The sequence below is a fragment of the Anopheles gambiae genome, chromosome 3 (genome assembly GCF_943734735.2).
Source record: "Anopheles gambiae chromosome 3, idAnoGambNW_F1_1, whole genome shotgun sequence".
NCBI lineage: Eukaryota > Metazoa > Arthropoda > Insecta > Diptera > Culicidae > Anopheles > Anopheles gambiae.
In genome coordinates, this window is record NC_064602.1 from 81,583,356 (window position 1) to 81,603,569 (window position 20,214).

The following is a 20,214-nucleotide window of genomic DNA, read 5'->3' on the forward strand; positions in this document are numbered from 1 at the left end:
TGTACCGATGTTGTTGGATTGGTTCATATCACGTTCAGTGTCCACTGGTAATACGATACTTTTCCTATGTCGCATAAGTGGACGTCTGTTACGAGTATCATTCGAGGATATGCTTTGCTTCGCTTATAACGTTGTTGAGGTCCATTTTGATGCTTTATTAAGGTCGTTGGTAAACATAATAAAAATTAAATAATAAAAATCGGATTAAAGTACTCAAAATAATGAGAAAGTCATTCTTTAAGTTTTACAAAATCATCGCGAGCAACGAAATCATTTTACAGGCTCTTGCAGGCCGCAGATAGGGGACGCTTGCTCTACAACAAGAAAGTAGTATCCATGTATTTCATTAGAGAACTAATATAAGACAACGTTGTATCATTATTCCTAATTTCGTTGTGGATCTTGTCTGTCTAAATAATTATAAATCTAGTTTTAAGTATTTTCTGTAAGACTTACATCAATCTTTATCATTCCTCTAGTAACAGACTAGTTAATTCACAATGAGTGTAATGCTAGTGTACGATGGACGAGCATTTATTACATTTTTGCGTGGGAACAGCGCGTAGGTCAGGCAAAGAAGCCAATCGAAACTAGTTTATAAATGCATTCCGTCACTTACGATATGCATCAAAATGCTAACACTGCCCCGAAACGTAAACAACCTTCAGCATCCACAAACAACAACAGCCCGAGAACGTTACCGCCCCTCGACACAGCGTTGTGGTGTATTATACAGCAGCTTGAAGATACGATTCTTCTCCTCCGATTCAAATCAACACTTACCAGTACGTTTGGGAAATGCGTTTCATTTCACTCCCGCACGTTTTAAAAGAGCGTTCAGTTTACGCGCGCTCTCGTGCAACCGTCTTCGGCGTCCGTCTGTCGCCGGCTTTACCACGGGCGAGAGTGACCGTGGAGAGAGCGAACGTTAGTAGGCGCTGAGAGCGTATAGATTATGGGGCGAAATTTCGCCCCAAACATCGTGCCGCCTGTGCCTTCCGGGTGCACAAGGCCAGCTGTTGTGGATGCCCCGCTCCGGTTGCGTCGGCGCGTCCCATATGATATTTGTTTTGACTATCGTCAGCCTGTGTCTTCGGGTGCGCGCGCGAAACCACCACACGCGGCGGGATTGCATTTGCGGCGAAAAGCAAGCGGCAACTCGTCCGTTCACATACACACACATATACCATTGGTAGAGCTGTGAGCCGCCAAGCGCACAACCGGGAGACGGTTGATCTGCCTCTGGGATGGGATGCGAAACAGGTCGATTCGGAAGACATCGGTTCGCTTTGCCCGCCAGTTGGATACGGTCGGTCGTCGGGTACGCACGCGGATGCAACCCGCTCTACAGTGACTGTGTGCGCCCGTTGGATGAGCAAAGCGCGTGTGTGCTAGTGGTGCCAAGGTTTGGAAGCGTTTGAATTATAGAACAGCAGTTTTGATGAAGTGCCCTCGCACGGGTTTATATATAAACCCACTGGTGGTGGCGAAGAAGCAAGCGGTGTGCCAAGTGTGCCGGTGCGCTAGAATGTGCTGGCGGGCTTACAGATGGGAAACAGGTGTCACGAACAGCGGTCGGACAAATATTGTCAGTATGTAAAGGTGAAACTCAATTCCATTCCGGTGGGGTGCGGCGTGTTTGGAATTGAATGTGATTTTTTATTCACTTGTTTTTGTCCGGCACGTGATCAATGGGAAGTTGAAAATGACTAAGCGAAGGGATGAACCGTTTGCGGCTGTAGCTGCCGCAGGCCCCTGGCCAAAGTGTAAATCTCTTACCCCGTGTGTGTGTGTGTTTATGGGTGTGTGGGGCTCTGTGGAGCAGTGTTTCACAGTAAATTACATGTTTGAAACAAAAATCGATTTTATTGGATGAAAGTTTTGCTTTCGTTTAGTTTTATTCTCTATTCGGTTCTGTTGTGCGATGTGCTAGAGATTATTGCGTGGTTTAAAATGTTGCCTTACAACTCGGCAAAGAAAAGTTAATCCTCCAACGTGTGCTCGTGCGCTGGCAAATGGTTTGAATGTGTTGTGGTTGTGACTGACGTGTAGAATGGGCATCGAATGGTTCCGGGTTTTAAGCTCTTCGTGAGCTTCCGAGTCCGATGGGGGATTTTTGAAAAGGTTTAAGAACGGTTCGGTAGATAAGCAGGAACAGAAGTTTGGGAAGCTTTTCCGGCAACATACAAACAAAGAGAAAGGGTCCGTCAAACCCACACACGAGGGAGATTTTCATAGTGTGGAACGCATTAGTTGATGGTAAGTTTGGGTTTTTGTTGGTTTTTATGGGTTGTGAATTTTAATTAAAAAGTGTGGTTCGGTGAAAATTTATATTGGTTATTAAAGATTTGTGGATTTCTGTATTATGAAGGTTAGCGTTAGGATTTATGCTTTGTGGTTTATATTTTAATTTTCCATTTGAAGACTAATGGCACATATGGGAGTCGGTGTAGTAAAGAGTCAGAAACGTGTGAAACATGTGATGAGCCAGATGAATAAGGGATAATTTTGTAATAAAAAATCTTGAAATAACAATTAATAGTCCAACAAAATTTAAATAATATTATATTACTTCTACTGATTTTGATTATTTTAGTAATTCTAGTAAATTAAAAAAAAAAAAAATAAAAAAAAATAATTAATGGGTAATTTACTTTTACATATGATATCAGCAATCGCGTAAATGATCCATCAGAAAAGCGTAAAAATCCATTTTAAGATTGATACTCATGAATTTTGTAAGCTCGCAATCACATGCTATTGTACAATGACGTGCTGCAGAATGATGTATTGTACGTGTGGGGAAACTCCTAAAAATATCGTAAAACAGGACGTAGACGCGCAGCTATATTTTCGCTACTCCAGCGTTTACGTTTACGCGATCCAATGCGTTGCTTTTCGCCGGTGGGAAGTAACCAATTTTCGTCTGACGTCACAATTTGCAAAAAGGAAGCATCCTTCTTGGTCGTGCTCGAGCAGCGTATCCTGCTACGTTACGTGGTGTCGTTCTTGATCTCTTGATTTCTCGGCTGCCCCGAGGGACTGGTCGTGCAGGAATGCTCGAACCATTCATAACGCTTCAAGCAACGGAAGGGCAACGGTGGGCAGGAAATGAGATGCAATTGAGTTTGCGGCGGCACTACTCGGGGGAATTCTTCATGGTTTGAAGGTTTTAAATGTTTACTTTTATCGAGTACTGAAAGTGGTTTTGTTCTGGGATGTAGAATTTGTCGCAAATCGTGCTATGGTAGAGGTGTAACACTTTTCTGTTAAAAAGCAATTAAATTGCTTTAAAGCTTGTCTTTTTATGGCTGAGAGTGGATAATGTTAACTGTTTAATGCTTTTATTCCACATTAGTTGGTTTGGTGAATCAAGTTTCAGATGTTGAAATTTGTTCTAATAGTTTTAATTATTAAGTATACTGTTTTTGGACACTACTATACTTACACTGGTTTTTTATAGAATTTTAATAAAATTAATGAATTCATAAAAATAATTCCAATAATTTTAGTGGTATATGACCAGTCTGACTATGTCCCTGTCTGTTTAATAGAATGTGTATCTTCTTTTTTTATTTCTAATAAATGCTTGAACGTTTGGTAAGACAGATCTGTTCCATTTTGAAGGAACCCATCCAGAATTTATTGAGATTTGTGTGTTTTGCAAGGCAGATATTATGAAATACTTCATATGAAACAGTTAGTGTTTTATATAATGTACAATTATTTGAACTTCATCTATATCAACTGAAAATAGTGTACAAAATACACAAAACAAAGTTACAATATAATTTAGTTGTATTTACTAACAAGACCTCTTTTTTGTCGTATTGCTAGCAACATTATGTTTGCAATCTGATCAGGAATAAATTATCTTCCAAAAGCAACCCGACTCAAACACGGGATTCTGTATCCGAATCCCTCAGTCTCAGACAATAAACAAAATAGATCGTTACACGTTTTCACATTCAGCTCCGGTAAGATAACACGCTGGTGCGCGTTGTTTATTAAAGGCGCACCATCAACGGCTTACGGGTTTCGGTTATCGTTCTGATAAGAATCCGCCTTAGGATATCAAAACCGATCTGGGTGCTGGTGTGTCGTTGCATTAAAACCCGAACACACAGTACGATACCACCACCGTCATCCAGTGAGTGTGAACCACGTTCACAGCCCGACAGAGATATGCTAGTCACGTGCGAAGATGACACTTTCGTGCTGGGGATGCTGTGAACCGAAGCGGACAGTATCTCCGTCGGGAGATTAAGAGGCAATTATTTGCAAAGCAGTATTGTAGCGCGATACCGACCCGAGGACCGGGACCGCCGTGTCTCAAGTGAATGAATCCACATTGACAATGTCAACCAAAATTGGATCAATCTTGATTTTTTGTTGCAAAAAAAAAATAGAAACAGTCCGAGAATCATTCCGGATGGATGGATGCCGAACTGCCAACAACTGTCTTTCACATCGTGCCAGCAAAAAAAGGGTCGATAAAAATGCGTGGGAGGAGAAATGCTCATCTCGCCCGGTGTTGGCAAGGTAAGCAAAGTAGGTTTATGCGTCGCCCACTTGCCGCGTGTGCGTGCGGGCGAAGCACGGCGACACTCTCCGCTTCGCTATTTCCAGAAATATTCTCACAGCCGAAAAGAAAACGGTTTCTTCTGGTTTTAGTGCTTGTCTTTATTTTCTTGTTTTTTTTTTTTGCTTTGCCTCTTTTCAATCAAAATGGTGCGTTACAAAGTGGCCAACAAATAAATGGAAGGAAAATGTTACTTACCGTCGGTCAGATGATGAGCTGTTTTACCGAAAACGAAACGTTTCTTTTCCTGAGTTGTTTGAGTGAACTCTGAAGTACAGCGCAGTCAGGGAGTGAAGGGAGTGGTAAGAAGCAAAGAAACAGAATTCGGCATCGTATTTCACAAGTGTTTGTTTACTTTCTTCCGGAAGTGATGTGGTTTGGCTGCAGGAAGTAATGGAGCGTAAAAACGAGAGAGAAAGAAATCGGATGCATCACAGTAGGCGAGGTTAAGTGCTTGGAGGAAGCATGCTTGCTTTCTTTCGCCTGCTGCGTTGCTCTGGCGGTATAAAGTTTTTCTCGCAAGTCAAAAATGAAATTAAACCTGTGTGTTGAAGACGAACGCATTCTACAAAGAGAAAGGGAGAGAGCGTAATACAGTAATAGAGAGGTAAGCGAAATGAAAGTTATTCTTTCATTAGTGCAAGTGCTGCACGCACAACTTGATCGTTTGTCGATGAATCACCCACCGTGGAATGGTAAACATTTCAAATGTGTGAAACTGTAGATCCCAATCGCATCCCCGTACGATTGCATTCCGTGCTCGATTGCGGTAAACGCTTTATTCCGAAGAAAAATCAATCTACTGTTGTGGGTGGAAGGAGAAAAATTGTTTTCTCGCTTTTATGATAGCCACAAAAATAAAAGAAATTGGATAGCATTATTACACAGAACGAAACGGTACTTATGGCTCTGGTGCTGGTGTTGATGGTGGAAAGTGTGGGACATTAATTTTAGAGTGCGATCTTTCGTTGTTCTTCTCCGGTTTCACAAAACAGCAGCACACCTACGGTGCAAAATGGGAAAAGGAAATCGATTTACTGGGATGTGCGGTTTTAATTCTGCGAATTATTTGCTGACCCACCGATACGAACCAGAACCAGCACTGCAAACAGATGAAAAATGATATTGATCATCGGAAGAGCGATCGAGGATGGAGGTATACCATTCGGAGAATGAATTATTACACGCTTTTGCGCGCAGTAAGAACTGTACGGAGGAAAAACAGAAAAATCAACACACATTTGCATTAAACAAACGGTGAAATCATGCGCATTTTATTTGCCTTTCCTCCTCCCTTTTCGGTAGCCAAAATCAGTCAGCACTCATCCGTCAAATCCAATCCGATTGATCGATCGACCCGGTTTGCCGGTGCCGGCTCGTCCATCCACAGCGGCACACTTATTGTCGGTCCGCTCTGGTGGCCGGCATAACTCTCAGCAATTGCAATAAAACATTAAGCGGACATCTTGGCATCTTCGCTGTCTCTCGGTCTCCACGGTGCGGGGCGACCCCGATAAATGCTGATCTGCTGATTGGGCCAATAAACCGTAAATCGTAAAGCAGAGCCAAAATGCAAATGTTTTCTGGGTCAGTCGAGCGACGACGCTCCCTGGTGAGGGGGTAGGGTATTGTCTACCAGCGCAGACCAGAACGCAGACCGTCGGGTCCCGTTGAGTGAGATGGTGCCGGCTTGGGAATAAACACATGTACAAAAAAGCGTCTCGCTGCGAGTAGGAAATTCGGTCAGGTCGGAATTAGTCTTTCCCGAGTTCTGGCCAGCGTTCTATAGCAACCGTACGGGATGGCGGAGGCAACAAAAAAAAAAAAAAAAGAATTGGATTTGGATTCTTCAGACTACAATTGTCTGCTGCGCAAAGTGCTTCGTTATGCAGAACTTGTAGAACAAAGTGCAAAATAAGGGTAGCAACTAGCAACATCATAATTGGATGCCAATATTTGGAACACACGAGAGCATGAAAAGTGGCACCGTACATAATCTCGAAATGGATATTGGATTGCCAACGGATTGTTGTTCGAGTGGTTCTGTTATTTTGGCTATTCCCTTCCCTCCCTTGGTATGATGTAATGTGTCCCAACGCCGAATGGAGATAAATTACTTTCCACCTTTTGCGCTGGATTAGATGCTGCGGCGTGACGGCGACATCATCAATCTTTCGTCGGGTTTGCGCGCACCGGGCTTTGCGTGCGAGCGCTGGGGGGGTTGAAAATTGTCGTCACGTGTCAACATGCTGGGGCGCACTTTTAGAGCGCCCTTTCACAATAAGCAACCGAAATGGATTGATGTTACCGAGTGTGCGCACCACTGTTTTAGGGTCGCTTTACAAACAACTATAGGGAAGCAGCTAGGGTTTAAAAATTGACTCCCATTCCCGGTTGCAGTGCTGTGCCGCTTGTACCTTTAGCTGGGTGCATAAAGCCTAGCCAGGGATTGAAACAATGACATTAACGGCCCAGCATACGGCGCTACGACAGGTTTGTGTATTTGGTACAGTAGGGGGTAAACAACTCGCCACTGGCCACGGGTGGGTTTTATTGATTCAATTAAAGCGTCAGATTAAATCAATTTGTTGTGGTGTGTTTTGCTTTGTTTGTGGCTTGGCATGCGCTTTAGTTGGACGCGGTTCAATTGTCGCTGGTGCTGGTGCAGATTGGAGCAGATTTATTGACTGTATACGCCGACCAATTTGATGATTCGACAGAATGGTTTTGAGGAGGTAGTTTGTAAGTACAGCAAGGGTTCACCGTATAAAATTTGCTGGTAATTCAATATTGGCAATGAAGGGTAATGCTAATTGTGAAACAATTGCACGATGCATCATTTTGATTTGTTGATTAGCATTACGTGAGATCTCAGTCTTATATTCTTGTGTGGGTGTAATATTCTTGTGATAGCAACAGCTACAAGGTCACACGATGATTGTATCGCATCTAGACCATATACAGTAATAAAGGACTGTTTGGTTGTGTGATAAACATGTTTTCGATATGGCCGCGTCGTATATTTTGAATTAAAAAAAGAGAGACATTAAGGTATGAATGTTGCCATCTGTCGTCAATAAAACCATTTGAAGCTTATGCTGGGATCAGTACGTTATCAATTAGATTCTATTAGTGGGCCCCTTTTTTCTTTTAAGATCGTAGACTGAAATTTCAGCCTGTCAGCTGTTTGCATTGTGGGTGGGTGTAATAGACAGGTAGGCTTATACCAAGGTGTATGCATTTAGAAGGTTGATTTTGAACGCTTCTGCTGTTGAATTAAGATTTTAAGAGTATTTTGTGTATTCGTCGAGTTACCAGAATGCCTTTTTAAGTAAAAACCTTTACCCGTAAGGCTATGAGACCTCCTTTGATTCGAGATTCCTCCCCTTGATATCTTTAATGCACCTTGAGATGAATGAAAAACCCAACCTTGTTTTGCCATTTTTTCGAGCAGGTACTCGAATGTAATTCTAGCTTTGAGCCTGAAAATCGCAGCCTAGTTTTGTGTGTGGTTTTGTATGAAATGTTGACATCCAGCCACCAACAGTCAAACTCAAAACAAAAAAGCTGGCTAGTATCGTGAAAGGACCCAGCTGCAGTTATTTTCTATTCCAAAAAATAAAGTAGAATATTGAGCAAATTCAAGTAATTGTGATTTTTATTGTAAATCAGTATGAATGTAAATGTTGTGCATATAATATTCATTGAAGTTTACAAAAATCCTATAATTGCTTTGTAGCAGCCTCTTACTTACTCGTACTCTTGTGTACAAACTGGTTTTATGTCATATGTATTAGGATTAGGAGTAACAAACAGGATGATGTGGGAATGAATCTTACTTTACTAATCCCAAATATATTTGAGATGCCCCAAATATGTAAATCTAAATTTTTCATTCTCCGCCCTTAAAACCGTCACTGATTTATTGCCATGTCAGTTTCACACGCTAGCAGCCTGGTAAAAAATGTGGTCAATGATCTTGTGCGCTCAGATATTCTTAGATTTTCACCGGATTATGAACCCAAAAGCCCCATGTACAAGGTAAGATTATCCATTCCAAAACCGCGTAATCTGACGCACCTTTGTCGATGGGAAATGGTTCCATCAGTGCATCAGATGGAAGGTGTTATGAGTGATGGAAAATGTCACCTTCAGTCATGGTTGCTTCCCACCTTCTAGTTGAGTTTATTTGCGTCTTAAATGTGCGGGCTTAAATGTAGAAGTTTCGATTAGAAGGAATAACTGCTACGGTCGTTTAAATCAACTTTCTTCCCCATTGCTTCCGTTGGATTCAGGATTTGGTTCCACCCCTCTACCGTAGAGGATTTTCTCTCATCTTATCGAAGGCTTAACAGACAGCCGTATTGATCGTATTTTTCCGTATTCTTGCGAAAAATTGGCAACCGATGGTTTGGATGGATCCCTTTTTATCTCTCTCCTTCTCTCTCTCTCTCTCTCACTCACTCTCTCTCATTCTTTTCTTTTACTTCGAACGGTTTCAAAATGGAGGAAGTGAGTGAGTGTTTAAATTCCTGCTTCCGAGAATGCTCGGTTTCGGTGTAAATCGAGCGTTGAAAATTTGAGCCCGTTCGATGCCCGACTGGACGCACCGAATTTCACAGCAACGCATATGGAGCACACCCACACACATATAAGAGAGCAATCCCGAAGTAAAAGAAGTAGCTGGGAGATATAAATTCCTTGAATCGCTTATCGAAGTTCAATGAAATGAAAAATTGTTGATTGAGTGGTAAAATAGGCACCGACCGACCATATGATGACCGACCGGTATCGGAGAAGGAGACACGGAATGGGCCACTCGAAGTAATTGGGTGTGGAAGATTGTCCTTTGTGCGCGGTGTAAGGTAGGGGAAAGGCAGAAGAGGCAACGTGGCAGCGGCTGGGTCAAAGATTTGCTGTGGATTAGTTTCGATGAAGCAAGAAAAAAAAACTAAAAAAAACCGGCGTAAGCTGAGGATTATGAGGCACGAAGGAATGTATACTGACTGCTGTGTGCTTTCCGGTGGGTGGAAGTTATTTGTTTTCCTTCTTGGGATTCAGTTCCCAGTTGGTGGGCTCTTGAATGGACGTTGAACCGGTGAAAGCAACATCGAATGTTTGTATCTAACACACTGGAAAAGTATACGAGATGAAGGATGCATTTCGTGCTGCAAGATGGAATGCAACGGTTATTTGTTTTTAATCACAAAAGTGATAAAGAGCACGTGCTTTGCTGTGCCGGGAATTACAGTAAAAGTATATAATTTCCAATTGTAAACTATTGAACCAGCATGGCAACATGTGAATAAAGTATTACAGCATGTAAAAAATGGATTTATTAACAATATTTCATATTCAATATATTCCATATATTCAAGGCATAGCTTTAACTTTAGCATGCAATAACTGAATTGGGTAAGGGAAATTGAATTATTGGAAGTAACTCATCATGAGCGTTGTGTTCAAAATATTTAGTTATCTGTGTAAAGGTTTAAATGTTAATGTATTCTGTATGAATGTCTAAAACATGCGATTTAATGGAATTATTATATGGATAGGTCATACATAGTTAAGGTTATAGCTCTTTAGCTGTTCCAAACTTTGTTCTTATAAATTTATATTTCTTCTTTTCTTTCTTTTTCTATTGCCTAATTTTTTACATGTTTTAAATTATTACTTTATTTTTAAAATATAAATTTTGGTTTAAGGATATTTTTCCACAATAATTTGCAATCAGTATAACAAATTATTGTTTATTTTTCAGTTTTTTTTTATCATTTGATTCAGAAATAGATGTTAAAGATAATTATTTAACTGTGAAATAATCTTTATACAATCCCGCAATTTATTTACATGTTGTTTGTTTATGACTGTATGAATAAAACACAAATTGTTTAGTTATAGCTATTAAAACGCTCGCTAAACGATGGCAACATTAATTCAACAGTTTAATACTAGGTTTAAATTTCCATTTAAAATTCCAGACGTACTCCAATATAATTTAAAACAAATTCATCAGCTGCTTTCACTCAGCATTTTGCGTTTCTTATTTCACTCACTGTGCACTTCAAAGACAAAAACTGCATTCCGACGACTGCCATTGCTGCTTTGAAGTGCAACTGATGTTTTAAGCGTAACCGTGGACGACTTTCCGCTTGGTGGCATACGCAGCTAAAGTGGTGGTTACTTCTTTTTATTATTGCACGAACGCTGCTTGTTGTGAATTGCAAGATTGCAGTTGCAACGTTTCGTATAACTATAATTGCAACAGTTCTTCAACCGCTGCTAAACGACGCTGCCGCAACGATCGTCCGCCCGTACAGCCCCGTTTAGGTGTTTTGTTGTTTCACGTTTAACGTGGGGGTGTAAATTGCATACCCCAATCCCCGCCTCCCCCAAAAAAAGACACGTACAGAACTCGTACGCGCTCATTCAGTTTCGCGTGCAAAGGACAGTCCCGGCATTGTGAAATGCGAACCCGGGGTCCGAGGTGTTTCGTTACGTGTGTACGATGGTGAAGGAGGTGAAAAAGTGTTTACACTGCTCGTTGCTCGCTCAATTGTGAAGCTGAAAGGAAACCCCGTTTACATGCTTGATCATGGAAATCCGGTTACGGTTGAAAATAAAACGGAGAAGAAAGGAAAGGGATGAGGATAGTCAGTAAACAATCCACTCGAGTTGTAGATTGCGCTACGAACGGAGCTGCGAGAAATGTGTGAGAGTCAAGAAAACGTAAGCAAAACGTACGTTTCAATATTGCTGTATTGCGATTGGTGCAACCGTGCGAGTGTTTGGGAAAGAGCAGCAAACACACACAGACAGCACAAAACACAAACACATCTTTGTTTCCCTTTACTTTCTTTTCCTACGTAACGCAACACCTCCGCGTTCAAGTTCAATTTGTCCGAAAATTATGGCCCCCCTATTTATAGGTGCAGTAAATTTAGAAGTAAAGTATAAGTCCACCACCGTTTAAGGGTCGTCTCGGTAAGCTGCCGGCGGCAATACGGCGAAACGACACCGTTTGCACACTGATGAGGTTTTGAACGGTTGGTTGGTATGAATTTATTTTACGCCTGGAAATAGGATGTCAGCTTGCGCTTTAAAGTAAAGTGTAATTGTATATAAATTAGGGATATTTTTATATTAGTTTTGTATTTATTGAAATTTAAATAAAAATCAATTCACGCTAGACATAAAAGTAAATTTTTAAACTATCTCATTGATGCTTTAAAAGGCATCATCACCTTTAATAGATCCATTTTTTTATCCCCACACGCCACGTGGTTATCTAATGGAGACGCCCGGTACGTCACGCTGTTGGCAAAGTGGACGAGCGTTTTAATTCACCATGATTAGAAACGGGACCGTTTTGCCAAGAGTGTCCAAGGGTGTGAAAAATTGTGTCCGTGCGGTAAGGTGTGCAGCCAAATGCACGGTTGGCCGATCGCCAAAGGTGCAAAATGTGCAGTCAATCGCGACACGAGCGCACACTTGTCTGATGGACGCGTCTGAACGGTCGTCTGGTCGGGCGAAGCGCACATCGTGGTCGTGCCGTTGACCGTTCATGACACAGTAGTAGAAGTGATGGTGTGTGTGTCTGTTTTCACAGCCCCCTTGCTACGGTATGATGACTGTGACCACCTGTTTCATGATTAGACTGCGAGCGTTTTCATTATGATGACGGTGGTAGTGGTGCTGAATTTAAGGGAAGATCCCGAAACGTTGCCTGCCCCTTTTTGTTCTTGGGCTGGCTTACAAAACACAATAAAATTTTACATCCCTCCGCAGCCGTAGCCGTAGGGGTTATGGCGAATGCGTGTTTCATGCCAGGTCGCAGGTGCGATATGCAAAATGTCACCGTCACGTTCCGCATAACCTTTTCGGTGAATGTTTTTTAATTAAATTATTCGTGCGAGGGAAATGTTCGCGATTGTGCAATGCGAACGCGACGCGTGATGGTGTCATCCAATTTCACCTTCTGGTTCGCTGTTTTGGGGTGCGAGTGTTAATTAAATGATTAGAGGCACAAGTGCAGTGGGCACATGGGTAGTTCTGTTTTGTTCGAAATTAGTTTATTGTGGTGTAGCACGCTGATTAAGTAAGCCATTTAATTATATCAATTAAATCTGGCACCCATGTGTTGTTGATTCGCTATGAATTCAGTTCATCACTCACTGAGCTATGTATGGGGTAATTTAATATGCTTTCACAGTATGCTGCGATGAAGAGTGCAGCTGAGGTTACAGTTTCATTTAATTTTAAAGTAGGTGCAGCATGGGCCATTAATGAAAAACTAATCCATATCCTCATCGGGACTCGATCTCGCCCGGATATGCGAATAACACGGATAATGAGTCAAATAATATATTTAATCACAAATTTTTGATTTTTCTTAAATTTATCTTGTGTTTTGATAAAATAATACCCAGTTCTTATTAGCTTTATGTTTTTCCAATATCCAATTTTCCAGATAAACGGACAGCCTGATAAAAGGTATCCGGATAAATGGCGCTCCACTGTTTTTTAAATGGTAGCAAAGTGAATGTAGTACAGCAGAACAAGGAAAGATGGTTTGTATTTTTAAGCTTTCCTTTTTTATGATGATTGGAATATCCCTCCCTGAAAGAACTACCAAACAAGATGTTTTTTTTTCTAATTCCCACAAACAAGCTTTCATTGAGCGCGAAACTGCACTCTCATTGTGATGGCAGCTCGTAAGCAGCGTAAAAAGTACACTCCGGCTCGAAGGACCAAAACATGTTTTTTAGTACACGAAAACCTATTAACCAACCGTACCAACAACTGCCGAGGCGGCGGTCTTTTGATGAAAAAACACATCTTCACTCTAGAAAGCCGGAAAACAGGACCGACGGCACGCACACGCCCAGCCAGGACCACTATAAATCATCTCCACCCGGGCCTTTCATTCCCCTTTTGCGCTTTTTCTCATGTGTGTGTTTCTATGTGTGTGTGTGTGTGTTTGTGTGCAAGAGTATGCGGGGTTTTCTGAGGTTTCTGCGCTTTCCTTTCACGCTCGTGATTCGTGATTTGTCGCAATGCCTGCAGGAAAAATGCTGCAAATGCGGACCCGCTCACGGTATGTAAATCGCTTCCCATGTGTTTCCTATGTGTGTGTGTGTGTGAGTAGTGGTTGTGCGGGCTGCTTCCATTCATGAACCATGCCGTTCATGGGTCATGCCGTAAAGTTCTGCAGAAATCCCTGTGTTGCCCGGCTTTCGTACGTTCCGGCTGGTTTTCCGACCTATATGAGATTGCTATTTCTTTCCCCGTTGTGCCGTGCAAAAAGGGGTTGAACGGTTGGTACAGCCGTTGTTCCGCTTCATCGTTTCGTCGTAGGCTTTGCGGCGCTCATCGTCCATCGGCGGGCGCCCCCATCGACGAAGCATTTGCAGAGGCGGGTTTGGCGACAGCGGAATGAAAAGGTTACGAGACGAGATGTGCGCGCTATTCATGAATAGATTGCCTCGCGCTCTCGCTTCACTTTTCCGATCGTGTGTGCTACTCCCCATCCATCCACCCTCTTTCACCATGCGAATCCATGACGTCGGCTTGTTTGTCAACGGCGAATGACCTCAATAATGGTAATTTAATATCGTGCATATTACAAAGGAATAAATTTTTCGGGAACAGACCTGGTTTCCTGCTTTCTTTTATTTTTCGCAAGACGTTTCACGCTGGTCCAGCCATGTGAGACGGATGTCGTTGAATGCGGCGCTGACGGGTTTAGAGCCGAAGAGGAATTCCACCGAAAGGCTTAGCCCTTTTGGATAGTCCTTTTTTTGGGTTTTGTTTGGGTACGATGGACCTTTTTTCCCCTACGTGACAGCGTAGGACGTGCAAAGACATTCCGACTTGACGTTCGGCGAACGAAACCTTTAGCCTGCGTTTGGGGCCTGCGGTATGTCGGAGTTCATGGGGAGTCGTGCAAACGAATTCAAGGAAATGTGTGGCGTGCATCAGCACATATCACTAGGGATTAGGATGAGCCTAGAGTCAAAATTGTTCTCTCGATTATAGTACGTTTCTTTTCCTCCAATAGTCCGCAAAAAGCTTGAATGTCTAGCAGCTCTAAATAGTAACGCTTTGTTGTGTTTTCGATTCGTTTCAGATCAAAGTTGGCCGGTTAGGCAAACTCTCGAAGACTCTTGCTCGAAGAGCGGAAAATGGCACAGTGGGAGTATCTTCTACTGTCTGCAGCTGGCAAGGACATCGAAATGAGCACAACGCCTCCCCAGTAACAGCTCCTTCGTTAAGGGGGTTTGTAAACTTAATTAAAATATCTCCAAAGACAAGCTGGCATTGTGTGTTTGTGAATGTGTGTGTGTGTTTGCGCGTGGGTAGAAAAGTTCACTGCTTCCCACTACAGAGATCGTTCGAAATGTAGCATAAGTTCATCGCAAAATCAGATTCCTATTACCGAAGAGAGGCAGGTGTAATTTGTGTTACAAAGTAACGCACGGCGTGATGTAGGGGGAGGGGTTTGTGTTTAATGACCTTTTTGTAGGGTAGAAAGCAAGGGGACAAAATGCTGTCAGTTTGCTGTCAGCTGTAACGCTTTATGTAATTGAAAAAGGATAGGAAGCAACGAAGTGTTCGTATTTTTTAATATTTTTGTGTCTCCTCTAAAGTGAATTAAAGCATAGTGAAGGTTTAGTATGTAGTGGTGAATGTGTAACAAAAAAAAATGCCAACAAAGTGCACACGAAGCGCAAGTAATGATAATTGAATTTTCATCAACCACCATCAACCGAGCGAAGGGTTGAAACAAGGATCGAAAGTGGTAGTGGAAGGTGCAAGCGGATAACGTGTAATCAAACAACGACCAAACAGCGTGTGTGCGATGACGGTGTGCTAGTGGTTGCGGCATCATCGGTGGTAGTGCGTGAATGCGGAACCAGACACAATCGAAGCGTCGAGCAGAAATTAACCCGAGTCACCCGAGCAAGCAAGCGAGCACGTTCCAAACGAGAGGAAGCGGGTTGGGGAAGCAGAAGGTCACGAAGATGCTTCGCAACTGTGGCTGTTTTCAGCGGGCTCGGCGTAGCTCCAGCTTCGAGGACTCGTCCTCCTGCCGGTCGTCCGAGATCGAGCGGGGCGGCGAGATGACACCGCACAGTGGCAGCCTGCTGAAGCTGTTCACCTCGAAGGGCTGGTGCAGACAGTGGCGCAAGAGTGGCCGGGGCATGAGCATGACCAAGATTGAAAGAAGTAAGTATTGTGTGATGTGTATGTGTGTGTGTGTGGGGTGTTTTGAGGTTGAGAAGACCGCTGTGGTGTTGTGTTTCAAGTTCAACACCATCATCAACCGAGATCCGAGTAATAATTCCAACGGGGAGATTGTGGGCAGCACGAGGGATATGTGGTAGTTTAGTGGATACGATGGTTTTTTTTACGATTCCCCGTACGGGAGCATCCATTTGCCGTATCTTTGTTTATTATCTTCTGGCTGGAGAGGTTCGTACAGCGATGGCAAAGGCTATGTCCCAACGGGAATAGAATGAGTTTACGCTCGTTCTTTGTGCCGTCTAAATTGGTTGAGAACGTTTTATTTGTCCTCCGGGGGAGGCAGGATGGGTAAAATTGTTTCATTATCATTATAGCGAGATATGTGACCGACTTACATCTGGCGTTTGGCCAGGGGTAATATGACCCATAGGTCAAGAAACTCTGAAGTCGTTGGGAGCATTTGATGGGAAATGTTCGAGGTCAAAATGATCCAAAAATGAGTAGAAATAGTGAATTTTAATCATTAAACAATAAGATAATAGGAACGTTAGACAATGGGCCACTTCTCTCATTTATGCCAGAATACTGAAATTTTAGCAGCTAATTTGATGTGAGCAATGCAATGATTTCAGCCACCAAGTGTCAAACTTTATATAAAAAAGCTGTCTAGAATCGTAAAACGCCCCAGTAAAGTACTTTGGTTGGGAATGTTCAAAGCTGCACGTAAAAAAACCCGCTCAACCGAAACATGAGTTAAATAAAGAATAAAGAATTTACTTTATCAACTGTTTATGTATTAGATAAATTACATGAATTTAAGCGGATAAATGGTAGGAATTCGGTTTTCAAAGCGTTATATTTCAGCTTGTCGATTAAGATATAGGGAATAGTTCAGTTTATACAGTAATAAACCTTAAATCAGTATGATTTGTTCTTGTAGTGGATAATTTATCGAATCTTAAATCACAGTGAAACCGTGATGATCTCTGATGGAATAATAAGCCAAAGGAGGAGGTTCCAAACATTAACGGTAAAGATATTCGTGAAAACGCTACAGTTCCATTCAAACCGTTAGTTTTCTGGATAAACTCCTTCATTTTTCGTTACATTTCTGACGAATAGATACACTCAGTTAATGCCCTGATCGCTTTATGACAAATGACCTTTAAAATCGACGATATAAAGCTAAAAAATCGATTGGCTTTTTGACATTATATTTGAATAATACAGCTGCAACCAAAACTGAAATGTTCAAAGGAAAATTTATCCAGATGAACAGATTTATGTTTTCAGCACTATCTCGTCACGCAGCTAATGGATTTACTGATTACAAAAATGGCGAATCGTTTCAATCCAAACCCGTCCATCCCAAATCGTGAAACAGGAATATTTCCAAAGTATCTACACCAATAATCAATCTTTACCCTTCATGGCTATGACCAGTCACAATTTTCACCAAATAACGCCGTACGAAATGTACCTTCTTTTTCGCCAAATATTTAAGCAAATTAATCTTAATTGGAAACTAATTGGTTGCCATCTTCATCCAATAGAAGAAGGTCATTCGCACGCACAAACAAAATTTTGACTCTTTCTACATGGTTTATCAAAAATCCACATTTTTTGGTATTTCGAGTACCATTCAAGCAGATCATGGTTAAAAATTTAGAACAAAAGTCACTTGGAATTTAAATTATCTTATGAGTCTTTATAAAGAATGTTCATGATTCGTCGACGAGTAATTAGTCTTGACATGGGTGTAACAAATTCTTCTCACACAATTCTTGATTTAAATAATTGAGTTACTAAACAAAACGACAATAAGCAGTCAACTCATAGTAAGATGACAGAGTAAGATGAGACTCTAATTATGTACATTATTGTTCTAACAGAGTTAAACATCCATGTTCTAAGACCACGACTAATACATTCCTTGATTTAGAATCACTGAATGCCATTAAGAGGAAGAGTGATATGTTAAGTTTTAGTGCTCTCAGTAGCTCTTGTTGAAGCAAGACCCTTTGGAAAATACTACTCAGACTAGCATGAAATTACTCCGTAGGACAGTACAGCTCACTTACAACAAAGAGTCTTCAGGAAAGTGGATAAATAAAAGCAACTTGCTAACGAGTCCATTCATTCCAAGTCACACACACACACAAACGCACACTTAATGTCAGTAATGAAACGTCATATTGGGAGATTGAAAACTAGTTTGCTGCCCGTTAGACCCGTACGTAATGCCAGCCCGGAAGAGCGTTGCTGGTTTTGTTTTACGATTTCTGGTGTGCAACATAAAACCCCTCACGCAGCAGGAAGAGCAACCAGCAAAGCAGCGCACGGGGCAGCACCATAATAAAACTGTGACATGCTGTAGCATAGGAATTGGAGAAATCAAGCTGGAACCGATGCAGCCAGCGGTCGGGCAGATGTAGCGCCAGGAAATGTAAATATTCAATGTAATGCTCGTTACGATAGGCTGTGAAGAGGGCCGGCACATCGGTACAGTGGTGAGTGGCGGGATGGTTAATGTACGCTCGGAAGCTCTGCGACAGATGATGGAATGCGGATTTACGGGCGTTTGTAAAGTGCGCGGAAGTAATTTAATAAAGTACAACGGGCACGGAGCAGCAGATAGCGCAAGCCTTACTTTGTAGTGTAGCAAAACGTTTTGGTCGTTTTGGGTAGAATGCGATGTGTATGCGTGGAATGGTTTTATGCTTGCGCCGTTTTCGAAACCGTACATTTTATTGCATCTCCTGTGCTCGAGATGTAATCAAATTCCAAGCGTCGTGCATTAAAATGTGCGTTGACTTTAGCAGGGAAAAAGAAAGAACAAAGTAGAAAAAAGTCTTCTCCAAGCACGAGTAATTTGCTGCAGCGAAAAAGTTAAATTGAATCACATAAAATGGAGACGAGGTGAGCTGAAATGATGTCAGCCGTGTGCGAAACAATATTCGACCAATCAGTCCTGCTTGCGGACACCGAAAGTGATTTTACTTTACGTGCAAGAACGAGAAAGAGATAGACAGAGAGTAAGCAAGAGCGAGAGCAAGTGGGAAAAAGGAAAATGCAATAACTTCTTCCAGGCAAGCCCAACTGCAACGTGACCTTCGGGAAGAAATTTGCTGGTAAAACTGTCTTTTTTCCCTCGAGGTCTCGAGGCGTGCCGTGCGTCTATCACGTTCCGTGCCAAATTTCGCACCAAAGACACCCGCGGGACGACAAAGTTTTTCGTGTCTTGTGTGTAAGTGTGTGTGTTTGTTTCAAGCACAGTGACATACAAACACGAAGACAATCTGAAATGGGACTGTATTTGCGTATTTTTTTTGTTCCTCATTCAAGACTCTCCTCTACGAGTGGTTTTCCTCCGTGGGTGAATATTTATAATATGCTAAAGGCAGAAATAGAGCGATAGTATAAAAAACAGAGCGAAAATCCAAAAAAAACACAATAAGCCATTAACTTTCCGCGTAACTCTGTTTGTTCAGCTTTTGGGGACGGTGCCAAACACGCAAAAAAAAAATGAACTCAAACACCCGAATGGAAGAAGTGGGGCCAAAATGGAAAATGTTATTATACGCCTGTGTCTGAGCCTGTGTGTGTGTGTATGAGTGTGTGGAACATTCTCATGGTCAAACGTTCTCTTCCCCTCACCGGGAGTGCAGTTTGCTGACGTCGTCGTACGTCATCGTTGCGTCAGGGAAGGAAAAATGCTGCAGAGCCGGTGGGAACGCACGAAGGCAAGCAAATTATGCTCGGCAAAACATGAAAACAGCATATCCATCATCGCACCCGGCTGTGTAGGAAGTGCGGGACATGTCGGTCAGCTAAAGTGGTCCAACTTTTTTTTGTTGGGCTCAGCTGGTTACACTTACCCATTGACCGATGAAGGGAGAAGCGATACTTTGTTTGTTCGCCAGCCTTTTTGTTTACCTTCGGGAAGGAAACTCATTTCCACGGCAGTTCACCTTTACGCGATGGGCGCGGGTTCGGGATGAGTCATCAGGTGCGTGAAGGGTGGGCAGGATTTACGCATCCGGCGAAACGAGAAGGGACAAACATAAAGGAGTACACACATACACTCTATGGGCTGGAAGGATATAAATACTTTTTTATGGCCAGAACAGGCAAACTCATCGGCCAATTCGGACGGGGAGGGTAAGGGAGAGAAAAGGGAACGGAAGGCTGCGTATTTTCATTCATAAAAATTTACGCTCATTTACCGGTAATGCGATGGTTAGGCTGAAGAAAGGTAGGACGTAAAAGCCAAACGGGAAGTGGTTTAGTAGGGAATGTTGAAAGGAAGTCTCTAATAAATAAGTTTTTTTTCTGTTACATTGACATTCTGTGCAAAAACCAGAAATGCTGAACTCGGAACA

At 42.2% G+C, this 20,214-nt stretch overlaps 1 protein-coding gene across 3 annotated transcripts in view; it reads left to right on the forward strand.

Annotated features, from left to right (window-relative positions):
• The first annotated feature begins 1,281 nt into the window (after positions 1–1,281).
• Positions 1,282–20,214, forward strand: part of LOC1278280 (serine/threonine-protein phosphatase rdgC) — a 46,081-nt gene continuing 27,148 nt past the window's right edge. For 2 of the 3 annotated variants that reach the window (XM_317894.5, XM_061656922.1), the window contains exons 1-2: positions 1,282–1,405; positions 15,235–15,814. In XM_317894.5, the coding sequence (XP_317894.5) occupies positions 15,493–15,814 (322 nt within the window). In that variant the 5' untranslated portion in view covers positions 1,282–1,405; positions 15,235–15,492. Of the gene's footprint in view, positions 1,406–15,234; positions 15,815–20,214 lie in introns of those variants that run through there. The other variant, XM_061656923.1, reaches the window with a different exon arrangement.